Source organism: Gigantopelta aegis, chromosome 3, assembly GCF_016097555.1.
Source record: "Gigantopelta aegis isolate Gae_Host chromosome 3, Gae_host_genome, whole genome shotgun sequence".
NCBI classification, from domain to species: domain Eukaryota; kingdom Metazoa; phylum Mollusca; class Gastropoda; order Neomphalida; family Peltospiridae; genus Gigantopelta; species Gigantopelta aegis.
In genome coordinates, this window is record NC_054701.1 from 25,862,849 (window position 1) to 25,885,122 (window position 22,274).

The 22,274-nt window shown below is 36.0% G+C and overlaps 1 protein-coding gene across 7 annotated transcripts in view; it reads left to right on the plus strand.

The window, feature by feature from the left end:
- LOC121367763 (FERM domain-containing protein 4A-like) overlaps window positions 1-22,274 on the plus strand; it is a 179,494-nt gene that overhangs the window by 128,704 nt on the left and 28,516 nt on the right. Inside the window, exon 23 of one of the 7 annotated variants that reach the window (XM_041492121.1) lies at window positions 2,714-5,127. The exons of the other annotated variants lie outside the window; for them this stretch is intronic. Coding sequence (XP_041348055.1) covers window positions 2,714-2,729 — 16 coding nt within the window. The 3' untranslated portion in view covers window positions 2,730-5,127. Of the gene's footprint in view, window positions 1-2,713; window positions 5,128-22,274 lie in introns of those variants that run through there. 7 annotated transcript variants of the gene reach the window in all.

A 22,274-nucleotide genomic window follows, 5' to 3' on the forward strand; every position in this document is an offset into this window, starting at 1 on the left:
GATTAAACATCATTTTAAGTTGGTTTAAACAATATTACTGTCAAATGTGCTGAAGTCTATATTGGGGACTGGCATTATTTCAGTTGGTGGGGTAAAACAAGTTGATATATAAGTAAAGAAAATATAATAATAGCAATTCTTCTTTTGATTCAATATGATTGAATGATCTCCATGACCAAATAGACAGCTTCTAACTCTTGGCATACTCTCTTATTGTTTTTTTCTTCTTTTGTGTTTGGGGGTTTTTCTTTTTAAAAACTAAATTTTGGATCATGGTGGGTTTTTTAAAGATTTACTTATATGAAGTAGTGTGTGAAAACATCAACTGAATAATTGTTTAGTACATGAGACTTTTTGCTGTTTGAAAGAAATAGTGTGACATGTCGGTTGCGTGAATAATGTAGTGAGTGAGACCCTTAGTTGGATGAACAAAGTAGTGTGTGAGACCCTCATTTGGGTGAATGTTCTTTTGGTTTACAACTCTCCATCTGTGATTATGCTTTTAGACATTATGATTTTTGTTTTTATATTTTATGGCACATTGTTGACTTGCCTTGAAGTTTTTCAGTTCTGAGTTTTGTGAACAATACTCCTTGTTCAGTTATACAATCCCTGTGCTGTTATAATATGCTTGGGATATGTTATTTTGTTATTTTCAAATTTAAAAAAAAAAATCTTTCTCATTTTTGCTACTAACTTGTTTACATTAGACTGATTTTTTATTTTTTTTATTTAGTTAATTGAGTTTGTTGTTTGGGTTTTTTTCCTGCATGACTGCCATTGTCTCATAATGAAATAATTACCTTTACTTACAATGCATTCAGATACAATCAAACCTGTCTAGAAAGACTCCCCAACAGATCTATAACAATATGGCTTCTTTAAGCAAGTGGTCTTTAAATGGAGAATTAATGCATGTTTTTAGGACATATCTATGTCCTGTATAGACAGGTGTCCATCTCAGACAGGTTTGATTATAAGGTAGGTTAATAACTGCATGACCTGTAGCCATACTGAATGACTAGCCAACATACATGTACACTATAGGCCAAGGCAGACTCTGTATCATGAATGTTGTCAGCAGTGTATCTTCTGTTGGGTTCCGTCTATGATCGTGTGCATGGTCCACCTCGTGTATTGGCTATTCATGTCTTCCCAGTAAGTGAGGAACCATTGTAGGTGGCTAAGTTCTTCTGATTCAGCTCCTTAACAAAAACATTTCATTCATTTCAGCACTTTCTGTGATGCTCATCTGTTTATTTTTGTTTGCTGATTCATGTAGTTGATACTGAAAGCTTGTAGGTTGAAATTTGTGTACATGGGTTTGTGTGCAACTAGGTGAATCTTTAACTTAATGAGTGTTCTTTGTGGAATGACATGAGTGTTGTGTATGTTGTTGACCACCAGTTTGGCCAGTGGAGCCATCTTGGTTGATTCAATTAATTTTCAGTTATTCCACATGGGTCAGTATCCGTATAAAACAACATTTACCAGATTCTATGATAAAACCACATACTTGATAAAACCACATGCATCATGAAAACATAATTTATTTCTATGTTTAGTTTGTGGTGTATGTTTTTGATAAAAGCATATTGGTGGTTTATTTGAAAAATTCCACAATGCTTCATTTAAGTTATAGGATACACATAGACTGTATTATCAAAATTATATCAAGACAGTCTGTTGGAGATTATTTCTCTAATTTTTTATTTTTGTATAATGTATATCAAATCCTAAATTCAAAGGACTGAATCAGAAATTCTTTGTTAAACTGTAACACAATATAAGGCTTTCGGTTTTTCCCCATAAGTATTTGATCCAGTAGAAATATCACGTGTTGTATGTCATTTAATAGCAGTCATAAACGTAGTTTCTAATACTGGGTACACACATATATTCTCTCAGGGAGATGGTGCTTTACATAGTAGCATGCACTACTAACTTATTTCTTATAATGAAACTTCTTTTTAACATGTTTTCAATTAATATATGTGTATGAAGACTTTGCCAGTTGTTTTCACTTGTGTTATTGAAAGAAAAATGTTCTTTAGGCTAGAGCATTATTGTCTGTCATTACCAGGGGATGGGTGGGGCACATACTGCCCCCATCTTTGCCCACCTCAGTATTAAAGTGATAGTAAAACTAAGCTTAGAATGTGCTAGAATACTTATAAGACTTTTAAGCGTATCTGTTCTTCAACCTTCTATTTTTAATATTACCGGTAATCATTATTTGTAATTATGGCCCCACAAATCCATAATTCTCACCCATGGGGTTTGCCTTTACCATTAACGATGTTGAGACATGAACAGTTTAAAACCTTATTTCAAGAGTTTGTTTCCAAATGTGATGTATGCCAATTTCTTGATGTATGAGTTAGCAATGAAGGTCAATGATATCGATGTTGGTGCAACTCAACAATAAGGCAATAAAGTTTTAACAAACCACGATCTATGCCCATTGAACACAATGTTAAAACTGCTTTTTATTATATAAGCTACATCATGTTACAACAAAACCATGTTTTAAATGGATATATCTCGTGTTTTGGAAATAACTTTTCATTTAATATTGCACTCAACCATCTGTGATATTGGATATTTTTCATTCGTATTTGAATTTACATACCAGTTCAACTTACATGATATTAATTTCGATCTATTGAACCTGATTGGATATGTTGTTTTACTTGTATCTGTATTTTTTTAGGTGTTACCATAGTTGAGTAAAGCTCTGATCGGACAAGTCTCGAGTCCATCCCTGACATTATACGTTGTTAAAAACCAGTACATTAATTAGTTTATCAGTATATTAAATTACTACTAACTCTACTACAGTGATTTGAATTGATTCAACTGATATCATGATTTCTTTGTCAAATCATTTTCCAGTTCTACACTCAAAATAGCAGGATTTTAATTGATCTGTCTGAAAAAGAATTCTAATTTTTTTTTTTTTTTTTTTTAAATATATATTTACAAACAATACATTACAATATTATGAACATGTTTAGCAAACAGGCACATGCCTACTTTAATGCCTATTTCTTTCTACAGTTGTCTGCTTACTTGTCAGATGTTTAAACTTCTTATTTTGACTTCCAGTTTTCTTCGTTTGTGAAGGTGTGTAATATATGATGCCAACAAACCAAACTGTGTCTCTTTTTACACCAAACAATTCCTATGCATTTTCGTCTCATAACCCAACCAAATTAACAATGTTTGGAAAGAGAAAACAGGTATCAACTTTTGTACATTTCTGCCTTAAAAATTGTATAAAATTAATATTTTATCAGTCATTTTCAGGCATCCACAAATTAAAAATGTGCATAGCAGTAAAACTGAAATAAATTTGCATAACCTATTTTGGTCTGTAATACCTTTCTTAAAATTCTTATTATTTAAAAACAAAAGAAATTCATTTTGTTAGAGCTTGCCATTCAGAATCAGTAAATTTTATACAAACGGTAAATCAGTTATGTAACTTATAATTGCGTTACTAATGCAAGAATGAAATTACTTTTCCTGCAATTTATGGAGGTCTGTTTTTTATTCTATAAATGGTGGTGCTATCAGGATAAATTGGAGTACCAGCTAAATTATAGGTTATTAGGTCTCGCACCTTTCTGGAATTTAACTGAACCATTTATATATTACATCCCCACCAATAGTATACTAGTTTCTACCTTCTAAGCTTTTGCCCAGTATTTTGTCTAGACAGAACCTTGATTTAAGTGTGTTCCAAGTGAAAGTCTCATTTTCCCATTCATCATATGTTGTCATTGAAATTCATTAAACATTATTTTAACAGATCTTGAAGCAGAAAAAAAAAAAGTATTATAATTTATTTCCTTTCCAACTAATGGTATGACATATTCATATTGCTTTTATTTATTATAACCAGATAATAGTGATATGGAATGGAAAGTGTAGGTTTATTCTTATGTCTGTCAGTAATGCATATGGAAACTGTTGAATTACAAGGTATAGTTGAGCAACACATGCTGTTTAAATAGTACTGGTATGTAATATTTGGCCAGTATTTTGTATAGACTTGTCTTATTAAGATGCTGATAGTCATTAGTTGTTAACAAGCTATACTAAGAAACAAAATGCCAGACAAGGCTCTCTTTTTTTTCAAGATAAATGTTTCCACCAAAACCACATTTTCTATATTTATGTATTGTGTATGATATATTTACAATAAAATACAATTTTACTTTACAAGACTTATTACCGGTACAATAAAATATATACCCAAAAAATAGGGTTATTTTTCAGTATTTATTACAATAAAGAAGTGACCATAAATATGTACATGTACTGCTTTGCTGGATTTTATAAACCTTTTATTACTTCAAGTTTCTCTAAGTCATTTTATTTACAATTTTAATTTCAGTAAAATTCTGTTTGTTTAAATTATGTATAAAAAAAAAAAAAAAATCTTTTCTGGAACAAGAAAAATAATGTAAAAATTGAAGAGTTCTTTGTTAAATTATTGTAAAACGTGAAGAAGTTCAAATGAAGTCTTGTTTCAACTGATGTCATTCAACAAACAGCTGCTTAAAAAAACTAAAAGTGATGTAGAGTCACTGAATTCATATAATGTCACTGATACACCTATGGAAGCACTATAAATAAAAACATAATTATAAAATGGCCACAGGAGAGAAGTTTCCATAATGACATGCAATTAATATAATCTCAATCTCATTAACTGGCTAATTGACATAATGTGTCTCATCCTACTTACCTAACCTTGTGCTATTTTGAAAATATTCATATTCTTTCACACAAATAGCAACATTTATGGCAGTTATGTTGGCTTTTGTTAGAAAATTGAATTAAGACATTTGTCTGGTTACCATGGCAGCCTTGATATAATGTGTTTAATGATTATATATCATGGGCCAAAATAAGTTAATAAAACTGAAAAGATTTTCAGGATGATTTTAATGGATGCTGGAATAAATGGGCATGAAATAGTTTCCCATTACCTTCAAGTAATCTGCCCAACAGATTTACTTATGGACCAATGGACAAGGCTAATGCTTCCATGAAGAATTTCTTTTTTCATTGATGTCATATGCAATAAAATGTGTATATACTTTACATGTCAGAACCGATGTGACTTTTGTTGTTTGTTTTAATGTAAGAAGTTAGAAGTTGTGCTAATATAATATCACTGTGTGAAATACTTTCTTTTAATTTTTATTTTTTGTTGTTGTTGTTTTGTTGTTGTTTTTTTGGAGGGGGTATTATAAGCAAGTAAATTGTTCTACACATTTACACAAATCCCAAACATTACAAATTCATGACATAACTCATATCTTTCATCATTTAATTATTATGATTGATTATTTAAACATTCTTACTTATAATCTTCATACATTGTGATCCAACACATATGTATAATAGTCCAACCATTACAGATATACATGTATTCTAGTCATTATACGGTACATAATGGCCCCTTTTTTATATCAGAGTTATCTGGATCAGTTGCTTATACATCATTACCTAATCTTTTTATATTATGATCCAAACATTTAACCCATGTTGGCAACCAGTTCTCAGCAATAAGCCCACAAACCTACTTGAACAGATTTTTTTATTGGCGTACTGGGTCAGTTGTGTTGTGTAGTTCATTGATTTTTGTGCCCATTAGAACTATGCTGGTTTACAGAATTAATCTGCCTATGTGGGACTATTTACATTAAACCATAATAGACATTAAATGCTATAGTGGTGTCTTTTTCTAAAAGTAGGAGTAGCCTCTGTTATGACATTGGGTTTCTTCTCTCTCTCTTTTTTTTTTCTCTCTCTCTCTCTTTTTTTTTTGTTTAATAGAAGAAAAAGACAGGTCAGTGGTAGGGGTTTTGCCAAAAATCTTTTTAAGGGTATGTACATGTACTACATATACATGATTTGTAGGGTAGATATCCAAACCTTTGGTTTTTACTTGAGGTTGTTAAGTCTTATGGTTTCTTGTTGTTTTGTTTATTTCCTCTCCATTCCATCCAGTGTCCCATGACTGGTATAACAAATGCTGTTATATGAATTCTCCTGTCGGTGGGTAAAGTGAATATAAAATATCATTTGCTGCATTTTGATAGGAGTAACCTATTTATCAGTGGGTTTCCTTGTGCTTTGCCTTAAACAAGTGACAATATTATTTTATTATTTTATGTTGAACAACAAATAGTCTTAGCTTAAATTGTCGCAAAATTTGTATTCTTTTCCTTTTTCCTTTTTTTTTTTTTCTATTTTTTTCTTTCTCTTTTTAATTATTTTTTTATCAGCTACTTAGAATATATTTAGCCTGGAAGACTGCTTTTACAATGCCATCCAAAAATGTTCTACACTTTGTGTGTTTGACTGGTTCACTTTTATTGTTATTATACATTAGACATCTAATACTGTAGCTGCTGTGTAAATAAGATGCTGGAATATCATAAAACGGACATTACTCTCCCTTCCCAAAGGGACCTCTTTTTAATTTGTATGTAACTATTTCCACACACTATAATTATACAAATAACAGTAACTTGCTTAATGGTGCAAAATGTTCCAAGCGTAATCATTATAGAAACAAGGCAGTTTCAGTATGGATTTACTTGGGAACCTTGTTTTGTTCCAGCCATTGAAAATCAATTTATTTCTCTTTTAAAAAAAAAAAAAAAAAAAAAATGTGTGGCACAGAAAACACTTTTCTCATTAAATTGTCAAAGCTCTGGAATCTATTAATAGTGTACAAAGTAAACTAATTAACAGTAATTATCTTTTATGACTTGCCAAAAATTATTGATTGCTAGATGTCGTAAAAACGTCGATAGTCGACAGTAATTATGCAGTAAATCTTTTGTGTACTTTGATTGGTATGGCAGTGTTAGTATAGCACGGGGAAAATTACCAGTTACTGTGAACATGATGACCTGGGTTCAGATTGACCATGACAGATGCATTGTCATTTTGGACTTTGATTAGATCTGTGGGCGGAAGGTAGCTCAGTGGTAGAGTACCTTCATGCAATGGGTTGTATGATCAGTCATCCTCTGCAGACTTTGGGGGGGGGGGATTATTCCATACTCGCAAATGCCCCATGACAGATACATTAAAGGATGTGGTATACACTGCCACATTAAAGGATGTGGTATATGCTGTCCTATGACAGGTACATTAAAGGATGTATATGCTGCCCTATGACAGGTACATTAAAGGATGTGGCATATGCTGCCCCTTGACGTACATTAAAGGATGTGGTATATGCTGCCCCATTACTGGTACATTAAGTACATTAAAGGATATGGTATATGCTTCCCCATGACCGGTACATTAAAGGATGTGGTATATGCTGCCCCATAACTGGTACATTAAAGGATGTGGTATATGCTGTCCTATGACCGGTACATTAAAGGATGCTGTATATGCTGCCCCATGACTGGTACATTAAAGGATGTGGTATATGCATCCCCATGACTGGTACATTAAAGGATGTGGTATATGCTGCCCCATGACTGGGACATTAAAGGATGTGGTATATGCTGTCCTATGACAAGTACATTAAAGGATGCTATATATGCTGCCCCATGACTGGTACATTAAAGGATGTGTATGCATCCCCATGACTGGTATTTTAAAGGATGTGGTATATGCTTCCCCATGACCGCTACATTAAAGGATGTGGTATATGCTGCCCCTTGACTAGTACGTTAAAGGATGTGGTATATGCTGTCCTATGTCAGGTACATTAAAGGATGTGGTATATGCTGTCCCTTGACTGGTACATTAAAGGATGTGGTATATGCTGTCCTATGACAGGTACATTAAAGGATGCTGTATATGCTGCCCTATGACAGGTACATTAAAGGATGTGTATGCATCCCCATGACTGGTATTTTAAAGGATGTGGTATATGCTGCCCCATGACCAGTACATTAAAGGATGCTGTATATGCTGCCCCATGACTGGTATATTAAAGGATGTGTATGCATCCCCATGACTGGTATTTTAAAGGATGTGGTATATGCTGCCCCTTGACTGGTACATTAAAGGATGTGGTATATGCTGTCCTATGACAGGTACATTAAAGGATGTGGTATATGCTGCCCTATGACAGGTACATTAAAGGATGTGTATGCATCCCCATGACTGGTATTTTAAAGGATGTGGTATATGCTGCCCCATGACCGGTACATTAAAGGATGTGGTATATGCTGCCCCTTGACTGGTACATTAAAAGGATGTGGTATATGCTGTCCTATGTCGGGTACATTAAAGGATGTGGTATATGCTGTCCCTTGACTGGTACATTAAAGGATGTGGTATATTCTGCCCCATGACTGGTACATTAAAGGATGTGGTATATGCTGCCCTATGACAGGTACATTAAAGGATGTGGTGTACACTGCCCCATGACTGGTATTTTAAAGGATGTGGTATATGCTGCCCCTTGACTGGTATAAAGGATGTGGTATATGCTGCCCTATGACAGGTACATTAAAGGATGTGGTATATGCTGCCCCATGACCAGTACATTAAAGGATGTGGTATATGCTGCCCCATGACCGGTACATTAAAGGATGTGGTATATGCTGCCCCATGACCAGTACATTAAAGGATGTGGTATATGCTGCCCCATGACTGGTACATTAAAGGATGTGTATGCATCCCCATGACTGGTATTGTAAAGGATGTGGTATACACTGCCCCATGACTGGTATTTTAAAGGATGTGGTATATGCTGCCCCATGACTGGTACATTGAAGGATGTGGTATATGCTGTCTTGTATATGGCAGACCTCAGTTTCTTTTAAAAATACCGGTGTCATGGTTAGGCCATTGGTCTACAGGCTGGTAGGTACTGGGTTCGGATCCCAGTCGAGGTATGGGTTTTTTAATCCAGATACCGACTCTCCGCAAGGCTCAATGGGTAGGTGTAAACCACTTGCACCGACCAGTGATCCATAACTGGTTCAACAAAGGCCATGGTTTGTGCTATCCTGCCTGTGGGAAGTGCAAATAAAAGATCCCTTGCTGCCTGTCGTAAAAGAGTAGCCTATGTGGCGACAGCGGGTTTTCTCTAAAAACTGTCAGAATGACCATATGTTTGACGTCCAATAAGATAAAAAATCAATGTGCTCTAGTGGCATCGTTAAATAAAAACAAACTTTACTTTACTTTTAAAAATCTGATTTGTTCAAGAATAGTTTTTAGGTCCTCATAACATAGATATAATAAAATAAAAAAAACCTACAAAAGGATCAAATATCAATGCTCAGTATGGTAATGTCGTTAATGGATGGCTCCCCATAATATAAAGGCAGCCATTCATTACTTCCCTCAATTGATTTTTACAGTGAGGTCTGCTATGGGAAAGTATTTAAGAAAAAATCCCTGCTGTTTTTTAATAGTAATAGTTCATGTACATGTAGCCAGTTTTCTCTCATTCTCAAGATGAAATGTTGATGCAACCTTTTGCAAATCTGTTCTCATGCAGAAATTTACTCGTAGTATATTTATGTATGGATTATACATACTCACATGAGCAAAAGTATATTTACATTGTGTTTACATATGGTAATAGTAACAGATGTAATCTGATGTGGGCATATATCAATTTTGTCGAAATGTCTGTTGGTTGGTTAACAGCATCCGACATGAGTACCGTAGTCTACTTATTGCAAAGAACAGGAGAGATTTACAATATTACTTAAATTAAGCACAGGTCTTGTTCTTGGATTAGCTCAGGAAAAGAGAATTTGGAAGAGAGAACGATCTCGTGACTGGTGGCAATATATTGTGACAGAAACCTCTGATAATGATCAGTGGGTTAAAAACTTGAATGTCAAAAGAAACATTCTATTTTCGCTGTGAAGAGCTTCGCCCAAGTTTTTGTCCAAACCTGTCACACCATTTGTTTGGCTGCCAGTGTCAAAATCTGTTTAGACATGCACCTGTTTGATGCAATAGATTGCATTTATGTGACATAGGAAATTTCAGAAATTTGATGACAATTCGTTTGCTCACATGAACAAATAAGAAATCTGTTCAGCTGGCATGTAAATTTACTCCTACTCAAATATACTTTTACATGGCCTCTGATGCTCATGCAATTATAATCCAAGAGTATATATATAAACCTGTATGCAAATGCGTTCTCATGACAGATATACTCGGCCAAAGTATATTTACTTACGAGTTTATATACACTCGTGTGTGAAAATGTCTACATGAGAATGGGGCTTAATGGTCATAGTTTAAAAATTATAATCATTTTAATAATTAAGAAATTGAAATATATACAAACTACAAGTCATTTTGAGACTGTGTGCTGTTATTTTCAGGGTATAAAAATTGGTAAATTTCTTCCAAATTTTCTTTTGTAAGTGAAAGATGTAGCTTAATTGTTTTTTTATATCAAATTTTAACAAATTAAGGTTCTATATAGTGCTGGACCATTAATCTGCAGCAAATTGTCAGGACAGTTAACCACCAATTACCTGAAAGTAATTGTAATTTGATGGCAGTCTGCTGAAAACTGTGCAATTTCCTGGTAATTGAACATCTCTCTGCAATCTCATAAACCTCATACCGGCTATCTTGTCTTGATGTTCGACTTGCAAATCTGGGAATCGACCACTTCACTTGCCTCAGCCCGGCTTTCCATTCGGATTCCAGCAGAGGAAATTACGACAATAATGACATTCTGGCCTCAGACTTGTACATCATTCTGACAGATCTTGTATATGCTGCGAATCCCCAAACATTTTGGTGCAAAAACGTAATTGCTGAAACATTTTAGCATGTGTGGTGTGTTATTTATTAGATCCTCTAGGGAATATTGTCGGGTACTTGGTGAGAGTTATGATTTGTCTCGCTGTTTTATAGATTGGAGTTGGCTGATAAGAAGTTCATCATCAATCATCTCTCGTGTAATCAGTTTGCACCAACTGATCAACTTTCGATTACGCAACTGGTTGGAATGTATCTTTGAACTTACAAAGGATAGAAAGAAAGAAATGTTTTATTTAACGATGCACTCAACACATTTTATTTACGGTTATAATACTTAAATGGCATCAAACATATGGTTACGGACCACACAGATATTGAGAGAGGAAACCCGCTGTCGCCACTTCATGGGCTACTCTTTTCGATTAGCAAGGGATCTTTTATATGCACCATCCCACAGACAGGGTAGTACATACCACGGCCTTTGATATACCAGTCATGGTGCACTGGCTGGAACGAGAAATAGCCCAATGGGCACACTGACGGGGATCGATCCCAGACTGACTGCGCATCAAGCGAGCGCTCTACCACTGGGCTACATCCCGCCCCAAACTTACAAAGGATTTGAATCAATAGAACCATGCACCTATTCTTCTGCAGACCCTACAAATATTGTTGAGTTTAATTACAGTTAATACCTATTGAATATCAGTTTTCTTTTCGTGTACATAAAAACAAATCCAAACCCTCAAAACATTTCACATGAACAGGATATGTCATCATCTTGACTGTAGGAACATATTTTATTATTATATAATTAGTTAACATTTTTCATGAAAATCGATTATGGATTTCATAAATCATAACATTAGTGGAACTCGACCAATTAATTTCAGATTGTATCAGTCAGAATATCTTGACAAAAAATACTGCATCAGTCATTTTTGTAATACCAGTCCTGCATATACGTGGTTGTAATGGGAAATAATGTAATTGGTCCAGTGGTGGGGGTCAACAGTCTGACCCATCAGCTTTTGGGCAAACGTTTTATGACTGATTTAGGTTTCCTCTCGGAGACTATATGTCAAAATTACCAAATGTTTGACATCCAATAGCCCATGATTAATATATCAGTGTGCTCTAGTGGTGTCATTAAACAAAAAACAAACTGTGATCAAAGGCTGTGTAAAAGATTCCTAGTGCTGCTTTATGGAAGGAGTAATCTCTGTGGTGGCAATGGGTTTTTCTACACACAATTACTGTAAAAAAAAACATTTACTAGATGCCAATAGCCGTCGTTTATAATTTGCTGAGGGGCGAGATGTAGCCCAGTGTTAAAGCGCTCGCTTGATGAGCGGTCGGTCTAGGATCGATCCCCGTCAGTGGACCCATTTGGCTATTTCTCGTTCCAGCCAGTGCTCCACAACCGGTGTAACAAAGGCCATGGTATGTATTGTCCTGTCTGTGGGATGGTGCATATAAAGATCCCTTGCTTCTAATCAAAAAGAGTAGCCCATGAAGTGGCAACAGCGGGTTTCCTCTCTAAATATATGTGTGGTCCTTAACCAGATATCTGACGCCATATAACCGTAAATAAAATGTGTTGAGTGTGTCGTTAAATAAAAAATTTCCTCCTTTTTAATTTGCTGAAGTGTTTATATACGCGGCTAGCATATATTCCTCCCCATTCATTTACATAACCACAGAAATAGTCTTCCCAGTTGGTCTAAAAATAGTGTGGTATCTGTGTGTTGAAGTTAAGTCTGCCAGAATTGATTCTTCGTGTGATATCTGGACAGTTCCTTTGTGTTAAACTGTATCTTATGACTTGTTCATTTAGATTGATTCCATTAACTCCGTTCCAATCTTGGCCAGTGGAAACTTGTAATGTAAAATCAACATGAATGGTGCATGCATTGAGCTGGATTTAGATGTGGAAAGGCAAGATTGATGAAAGAAATGTTTATTTAACGGTGGACAGAAAACATTGTTAAACAAGTGGTTGTAAGATTTCAAACATAATTGTATGTATGGTAGCTTTAACATAATGACATGGTCTGGAGTGTAACTGAAGATTGACCTCAGTGGTTAAGCCATCAGACTACAGGCTGGTAGGTACAGGGTTCGCAGCCTGGTACCGGCTCCAACCCAGAGCGAGTTCTTAAGGGCTCAGTGGGTAGATGTAAGGCCACTATACCCTCTTCTCTCTCACTAACCAACTAACAACTATATTTGCTGTATTTTAAAACAATTGCTATTTGGTGTTTTATGGTTATTGTGGTGCTTGGTCTAGATACAGTGGATACCTGTTGCTGCGACAAACTATCACCAAGTAGCTGTATGGGATCTCTTGTGCCTGCATTCTTCACAACATATTCAACATATAGCTGTTGATGCACCAATTTGGAGGTGGGGGTGTTACACTGGTTGGAATTGGAAAACCCAATGTTTTACTTTGTGGGTTTGTTCCAGGGTTCGCACAGGGTGCCGAAAGTTTCGAATGTTCTTGAATTTGATTTTTTTCGTTCCAGTACCCTCGAATGTTCTTGAATCTGTGTGACCAGTGTTTCTGTGGACAGCACCCATTATTTTTCTGTTTTCTTACAATAAACTGTTGCTTGCACCTGACATGTTTGAATTTTTTGATTGTACATACACTCCTAAAATGTCTCCCCCCCCCCCCCCCCCCCCCCCGCAAATGTTCTTGAATTTGATTTCACACTTTCTGTACGAACCCTGGTTTGTTCCTACAACCCACACAACCCGGGTAAGCATTCCAGCACTGAGCTAAATCCCCCTTCACCCTGGTAATTGCAGAAACCCACAGCTAATCCTTTCAGACAGTCAAACAAACATTGTTTACTCATCAAGAACTTCATAACTAATTATGATATGACAAAGACCATGTTTTTTTCCTGTCTGAAAGACTCCTTGCTGCTATCAGGTGTAATTTATGTGTATGCATATGGAGCAATTGGGTTAATTTTCTCATTCTTTAAGTCTAGATGGGATGAGACTTATAACCTAGTGGTAATGTACCAGTCTGAGGTACAATCAATCCTTGTCAGTCAGCCCATTGATTCACAAGTGGGCTAACATAAAGGTCATAGTATGTACTGAGCAGGATTTAGCTTGGTCAGTTTAGTGCTCGCTTGTGGCGCAGGATCCAATCACCTCGGTGGATCCATTCAACTGATTGGGGTTTTTTCTCATTCAAGCCAGTGGTCAAAGGTCATGGTATGTGCTTTCCTGTCTGTGGGAAATTGTATATAAAAGATCCCTTTCTGCATTAGGAAAAAAGTAGCGGGTTTCCTCTGATGACTATGTGTCAGAATTACCAAATATTTTACATCCAGTCATGATTAATTAATCAAAGTGTGTCCTGTAACCTCACCGTGGTGCAAGTGTGTAACATTCTCTTTGAGAATGGCCAATACAGCACAAATTGAAATTTTGAGTAAAAGTCTGTATCTATCTGTGATATTTGTATTTTTGCACAGTTCTTTACACTGTTTTTATTTAAATCTTGAATTTATATATTGATGTTGATCATCACCTTATTTGTTTACATTACCATAGTGTGACATCCAATAGCCGATGTATTTTTCGTGCTGGGGTGTCGTTAAACATTCGTTCATTAATTTAATCAAAGTGCTTTAGCTGTTTCAAACAAAACAAAGTTTACTTTTTAGTATGTACCATCTTGTCTGTGGAATGGTGTGTATAAAAGCACCCTTTTTAGTATGTACCATCTTGTCTGTGGAATGGTGTGTATAAAAGCAAAGTTCCCTTTTTAGTATGTACCATCTTGTCTGTGGAATGGTGTGTATAAAAGCACCCTTGCTGCTAATCTTAAATAGTAGGCCATGCAGTGGCAGCAATGTGTTTCATGTCGTTATCTATGGTCCAACACCATATGACTAATAAAAATATGTCAAGTACTTATGTTGTTAAAAAGTTTCTTACTTTCTTATGCTAGACTTTTAGACATTAGGCCGCTATAGCTAAGTAACCAATTAAACACTGTTTGAAGGTGTTTAAACATTCATTTCCTTTTCTGCTTCTTGATGATGGACTACTAATGTTGGAGAAGAAAGCAAAGAAAAAGAAAGGAATATTTGTTTAATGACACCTGGGCAGGTGTGTGTTTAACTATGGTTGTTTGATGTCTGACATGGTTATATTTCAACATTTGATGAAGAGAGTTGAAAGAAAGAAAGAAATGTTTTATTTAACGATGCACTAAACACATTTTATTTACGGTTATATGGCGTCAGACATGGTTAAGGACCACACAGATTTTGAGAGGAAACCCGCTGTTGCCACTACATGGGCTACTCTTTCCGATTAGCAGCAAGGGATCTTTTATTTGCGCTTCCCACAGGCAGGATAGCACAAACCATGGCCTTTGTTGAATCAGTTATGGATCACTGGTCGGTGCAAGTGGTTTACACCTACCCATTGAGCCTTGCGGAGCACTCACTCAGGGTTTGGAGTCGGTATCTGGATTAAAAATACCATGCCTCAACTGGGATCCGAACCCATTACCTACCAGCCTGTAGACCGATGGCCTAACCACGACGCCACCGAGGCCAGTAAGAGAGTTGAAACCTGCCACCACTACAGAGAATAAAGTCTATTTCCACCAATAAAGCTGTAAGAATCGCTTGTATACACTGTCCTAAGCAGAACAGTACAGGCGAGTGTTTTGATATCATTGGGCATAGGTTTAAACAGTGGAAAAAAACAAAGAGTCCATTGAGGGCAATTGGATCTTGTGACCCGTCGCACCTCATGTGAATGCTCTACCCCAACCTACATCATGTCTTGATAAGAAATCAATTTGATACTTTTCTTTCAAGTGGCAGAAAGGCTTACTAATAATTTTTTTACCTAACATCAAGAAGCCCTTTAATGTACCAGTCACTGGGATAAATTGAAAAATATATAAATTGGCTTATACTGGAGACTCAAAACATCACATAAAACCCAAACTTTGACAACCACAGTTTAAGTAGCTAAAAGTCACGAAATGTGGAACATCACAAATGATACATTGCATGGCTATTCGTGTTAAAGACCAACATATGTTTTCTCCCATTGGTAATCCATTGGTGTAGGTTAGTGATGGATGGCAATTTACTAATTTATTGATTTTTTGCAGATTTTGTGTGACTATTAAATATTTATCGTCAGGTCACTATTATTAAAACTGTATTTTTATATGACATTTTAATCTTTGGTGACCTTTTGTATGCTGAGTGATCTATTGACAAAATACGTGCAGATAAGCACGTGTTACAGATAGTATTCTCATAGATATGGAATTGTGTGCTAATAGATCTTGTTTAAGAGCTCTGACCTTGAAGTTATTCTTGTCTTAAAAGATAAAGTTACGGTGTCGTTATTGCATTTCTCTATAAATCTATATTCGTGAATGGATGGGATGTAGTTCAGTGGTAAAGTGCTTATCTGATGTTCTCTCAATCTGCATCCCATAGAACATTTTTGTTCTGGCCAGTGTCCAACAACTGATGAAACGGGTCATGATATGTGCTATCCTGTCTATGGTATAGTGCATATAAAAGATCCCTTGCTGTTAATCACAAAGAATAGCCCTTGGCGTGGCCTCAGTTGGGTTTCTTCTCTTATTATCTCTGTGGTCTTAACCATACATGCATGTCCAACACCATACTCCGTCAAAAAGAGTAATATATATATACATGTATATATAGTGCTTCCTATAGGGAACATTGTCTGTTTTCATACTATTGAGGATGGGACAGACTATAGATTGTACTGGAAACAGTGGGGGTAGGTGGTTCTCATAATTACTATAATTTTATAAACCTAATTTCCACTGAATAAAGTTTGTTTTGTTTAATAATACCACTAGAGCACACTGATTTGTTAATTATCGGCTACTTCATGTCAGAAATTTGGTAATTCTGATAAATAGTCTTATGACTCATTGGATGCTATAAAGTGCTTGTGGTACAGTTACAGAAATTAAAATATACTTTTTCCAATGAGAGCATTCACTCTGGATGCCCCTGCGCGTGCTGTAACCTCACCGTGGTGCAGGGGTGTAACATTCTCTTTGAGAATGGCCAATACAGCACAAATTGAAACTTTGAGTAAAAGTCTGTATCTGTCTGTGATATTTGTATTTTTGCACAGTTCTTTACACTGTTTTTATTTAAATCTTGAATTTATATATTGATGTTAATCATTACCTGTTTACATTACATCGTTAATCATTATTTGTTTACATTACCATAGTGTGACACCCAATAGCCGATGTATTTTTCGTGCTGGGGTGTCGTTAAATATTCATTCATTCATTCATTCACTCTGGATGCATGTGGTTCATTCATTTACAATATGCATGTGGTCAGCTGCAGTGAAATAACTGTCTGCACGTGTCTTATATACTCTTCAAAATAAGTAGGGGAACTCTAATAAGAATTGTAAGGTATATTAGCTGTGGGGAATGGTTATATGATAATAGTGAATTAATTGGGCAAACATTACAACCAGTAGTTCAGTATTACAGTAGGTTTTATGACCACCAAAGATCTTGAAGGACGATTGGAGTCAGATTTGAAAGTTGGTGTTTTTTTATTAGTAAATCACAAATTCAAACAATAAAAATGACTAAACACAAAACAATAACAACTGTATGATCAACAGAATGAAAACGATTGACAGAAATAATGTTCCACAGTGATTAATGGACCTTCCTGGAAATTGTCAAAATCGAGAATGACACCCCATGCACATGATTGATGCATGTGCAAACTATGGAATGTGTTTTGGTGTATTGATAAACAGACCTGAACGTTCTTTACTAGGATGTCTGTGGTCAAAACGTATGTTTTAATATTTCAGGTTCCCCTACTTTTTTTTAAGGGTATATATATTAAGCCGATGATATTTAATTATTTTAATAAATATCATCAAGTGCAACTATGATATTTTACCTATAACATTAATATATAAAACAAAACTGTTCATTGCAAAGCAGTAGTAAGATATTCACTGTATGGTAGTAAATATTGGGATAGCTAGGATTTTATATTGGGAAGGAATCTACATGGTGGGGAGTGAGGGGGGGGGGGGGGGTGCACCCACACTTTCTATGACTCATGTTATATAGGACAACAAGCAAATGAAAAATGTGGTGTGGGAGAAAAAACAGGTGTGACTGGGGGGTGGGCATGCCCGTTCCCCCTCCGGCTACTCCAGTTGTAACCAATAACACTATCTCTTTGTCAAAATCATGGTTTGGATGCTCTTTAAATTTAGATAGCAATTATATATCGGTATATACACAGCAATAACAAAAATGACAAATAAATAACTCATAAATATGTTCAAAACACAGATCTACTTTTAATATGTTCAATATAAAAATGCATGTGAGTTTATTAATTACTGCTACCGGCATCGGTGATGTCATGGTTAAGCTATCGGACACAAGGCTGGTAGGTAAAGGGTTCACAGTCCAGTACCAGCCTCAGTGGTGTCATGGTTAAGCTATCGGACACAAGGCTGGTAGGTAAAGGGTTCACAGTCCAGTACCAGCCTCGGTGGTGTCGTGGTTAAGTTATCGGACATAAGGCTGGTAGGTAAAGGGTTCACAGTCCAGTACCGGCTCCCACCCAGAACGAGTTTTAACTACTCAATGGGTAGGTGTAAGACCACTACACCCTCTTCACTCTCACTAACAACTAACCCACTGTCCTGGACAGGCATCTCAGTTAGCTGAGGTATGTACCCAGGAAAGCGTGCTTGAAGCTTAATTGGATATAAGCACGAAAATAAAATTGAAATAAAATAAATGAAAATTGGGGCTGGAACACAGCTGGTGTAAATTCTTCCAACTGCGTACAACAGGCTCAGCCACAAATGCAACATATTCTCGGTAAATGCAACATATAGCAATATTATCTGCCTGTCCAGTTCTGTAGCACCAGCCGTGTCGTCTCTGCTGCTGTAATTCATTTCATGTCTTCCAGCTATTCAGTGTTAGTTGTGGAGAAAGTAGTATGACGCATGGAATACTAGATTAGTGTTTTTATCCAGTCATCTGTGAGAAAAATAACAAATTGTATTACAGGTTAATGCAAGTTATTCTGGGTTATTCCCAGCAGGGCTTTATTTTAATGAGGAGAAAGTACATTATGCTCACGAGTGGTGGACAGAAAATATAAAATGGCTGCAGTACGTAGACAGCAGTTTCTGGAAAGGACAGAAATATTTCTTTAACGACGACACCTCAGTACATTTTAAACTCTGGCTATATAGTGTCTAACATATTGACAAAAAGAAAGAGAGGAAACCCACTACATCCACAATCTTGTATTATCAAAAGAAGCAGCAATGGATCTTTTAATTGAACCTTTCTTATAGGCAGGACAGTACATACCACAGCCTTTCTATGTACCACTGGTTGGGATAGGGTAAAACCTGAGTCGAGTGATGGTATTTAATAACGTTATCCGTCACACCTCGGGCAGATGCTCTCAGGGGTTTAGATCTCATTAATTTGGGTGCAACGGGTTTTTGTCTGTTCTAAGCACATCAAGGTAATTTAGTGCAGTATATGCTAACAATAACAGACACTGAAGTGTTGTGGGTATTCAGAAATGCATTTCAAGTTATTTTAATATAATTACCAGCCTCTGTGGTGTCGTAGTTAAGCCATTGGACATAAGGCTGGTAGGTACAGGGTTCTCAGCCCATTACCGGCTCCCACCCAGAGCAAGTTTTAATGACTCGGTGGGAAGGTATAAGACCACTACACCTGTTTCTCTCATACTAACAACTAACCCACTGTCCTGGACAGACAGCCCAGATAACTGAGGTGTGTGCCCAGGACAGTGTGCTTGAACCTTAATTGGATATAAGCACAAAAATAAGTTGAAATGAAATTTAATAACATAATTAATAATTAATTTGGGCATAATTATTCTTGGTATATGTATTTTGAGCACTATGTTTATCAGCTTGACTTTGGTGCATTCTAAAGCCCTGGGATGTTTGGCACAATGTTTATTATCTTGACTTCGGTGTAATCTAAAGCTCTGGCTGTACCACTGAGCAATGTTCCACCCTGCAGTTGCTAGTTTTTAGTATTGGCATTTGAATCCATTTGTTAACTTTTATGAAAAATCAATGGCTGGCTTTTATTTTCATTGCCTTAACTGACTGTCTGCCGTGATTTTGTTGTCCCTAAGTAACGTCCCATGATTTGACAGGTTCGTGTTGTGAACAATTAGTGACCTATTAATGGCTTATATTTGATAATCGTAAAAGAGGCTGGTGTTGTCACCTATTTTGATGTTCCATCTTCTTGTTTCATTAGTTTTAAGATTGCTGTTATACAAATTATTTTCATGGACTGTCTTTACAATATAGTAATATTGGTGAGTGTGGAAAGCAATTAAAAAGCAAAAGATAGTATACTGCATCATCCACAGAATAAAATTAAGTAATTTAATTTATTTACATTAAAAAGTAATTTACATAAAATTGAAGAAAAAAAACACACCCTAAAACACCAGAAGAAACTATACTGCGTCATTAACCTATGGGTGACCATAGTATTATGACCCATCTATAGCTATTAACCTATGGGTGACCATAGTATTATGACCCATCTATAGCTATTATTTTCTTGATGTGTGGTCGGTCTAGGATCAGTACCCATTGGAAAGCCTGTTGGGCTTTTTCTTATTTCAGCCAGTGCACCACAACTGGTGTAACAAAGGTCATGGTATGCACTATCCTGTCTGTAGGATGGTGCTTACAAAAGATCCCTTGCTGCTAATCTGGCTTGAAGACTACCAGATTTTCATGTGTTTTTAATATTTTAACTGTCGAGCCTGAATGGTCACTTAATTTTCTTTTTGCATATTGTGTAGTATAGGTACTCTGCAAATAAACTTGTCTTTAATGAATACTAATAAGAAGGGGAAAAAAGGATGATGATTACACTAAGTTTATTCATTTCAGTTAATCCTTTTATTAGTATTAAATTTTCCAGATTCATCAGTTATCCATTTGTCATAACAAATTTAATAAAAAGACAAATTTCAAAAAATCCATTATTTTATTAACCATTTACACTCATACCTTTCCCTATCGGCTTCCATTAGTTTTATCTGAATGCTCAATTATTGATACAGGCACAAATATGTGCGATATACTTGTCAATACCGGCTGCTCATGCCATTACGTTCGCCGAGCTAGGGTAGCGGAAGCCTGCCTTTAATTAGCAATAATCCGAAGATGGTTTTCTTGTCTCTATTGTATTTGACGGCTATCGAATGGCGCCAACAGGGAATTGCGGTGACGATGGTGAAAAGCTTCTTCTACAGATTAGGTCGATTTGCTCAGGCGGGAAGTTTCATGTCTGCATCAAGTAGGAACGAATCCTTTGCTTTTCTGACAGAAATCCATTAGCTTATTATTTGTTAGGTGAAATGTTTGTAAATATTACACAACAAGCTGTATTCATCTTGAACTCCACAGGCCCACTTTGGTGGCGTTAGTCACTTCAGTCTGATAGATATGGTAATGGTACAGAGAGAGACGTCATTCCTTACCACATAGTTGTACTTCGATGACCCAGACAGAAATAGTGAAGTACGCAGATCTGTGGTGAACAACCAACAATGTAATAATAATCAATGATACCCCTTATTTGACAGCGGTGGGACGGAGCCCCTGATGCATGAATATCAAAGGTGTGGTATGTGCTAAACTGTCTGTGACATGTTGCATATAAAAGATCCCTTGCTACTAATGGAAAAATGTAGTGGGTTTCCTCTCTCTAAGACTATACCAAATTACAAAATGTTTGACATCCAATAGCTGATTGTTAATATATCAATTAAACAAAACAAACTAACTTATGTGTGATCAGTCTAGGAACAATCCCCGTTGGTGGGCTGGGTTTTTTGGGTTGTTTTTTCAGAAAGTGCACAACAACTTTTGTAATAAATGATCGTGTGTGTTGGATGGGGCATACAGAAGACTCATTGCTGATAAATATAGGATACTCCTCGAGTGTCTTGTAATATCATAATTTATCAGCACGAGTTGATAAAAGTATGAAATCCGAGGCTTGCTTATACATTTATCAATAAATGCTGATAAATTATGATATCATAAGACACGAGGGGGGTATTCTTTTTATCATCCATTATCATTCTTTTCATTTGTGACAATTGTAAACAATATCAGTAATGTGGGTTGAATGTCACTATATTTGGCAGTGGTAGACTCATTAACTAGCAGAACGACAGTGGCGTAATGTCACTAATGATAGGTTTAGCGCAGAAACATACACAGAGACATAACAAAATAATGTCTTGTGATTGAAATTTGACCAATCAAGATTATAAGACGCGATATCTCCTATGAGGATATCGCAGAAGGTATTGCAAATTATAGTGCCAGTGATATCTCCTACATAAGCTTAATGGATGATAAATGAAAGTAATAGCCCATGGAGTGGCTGCAGTGGG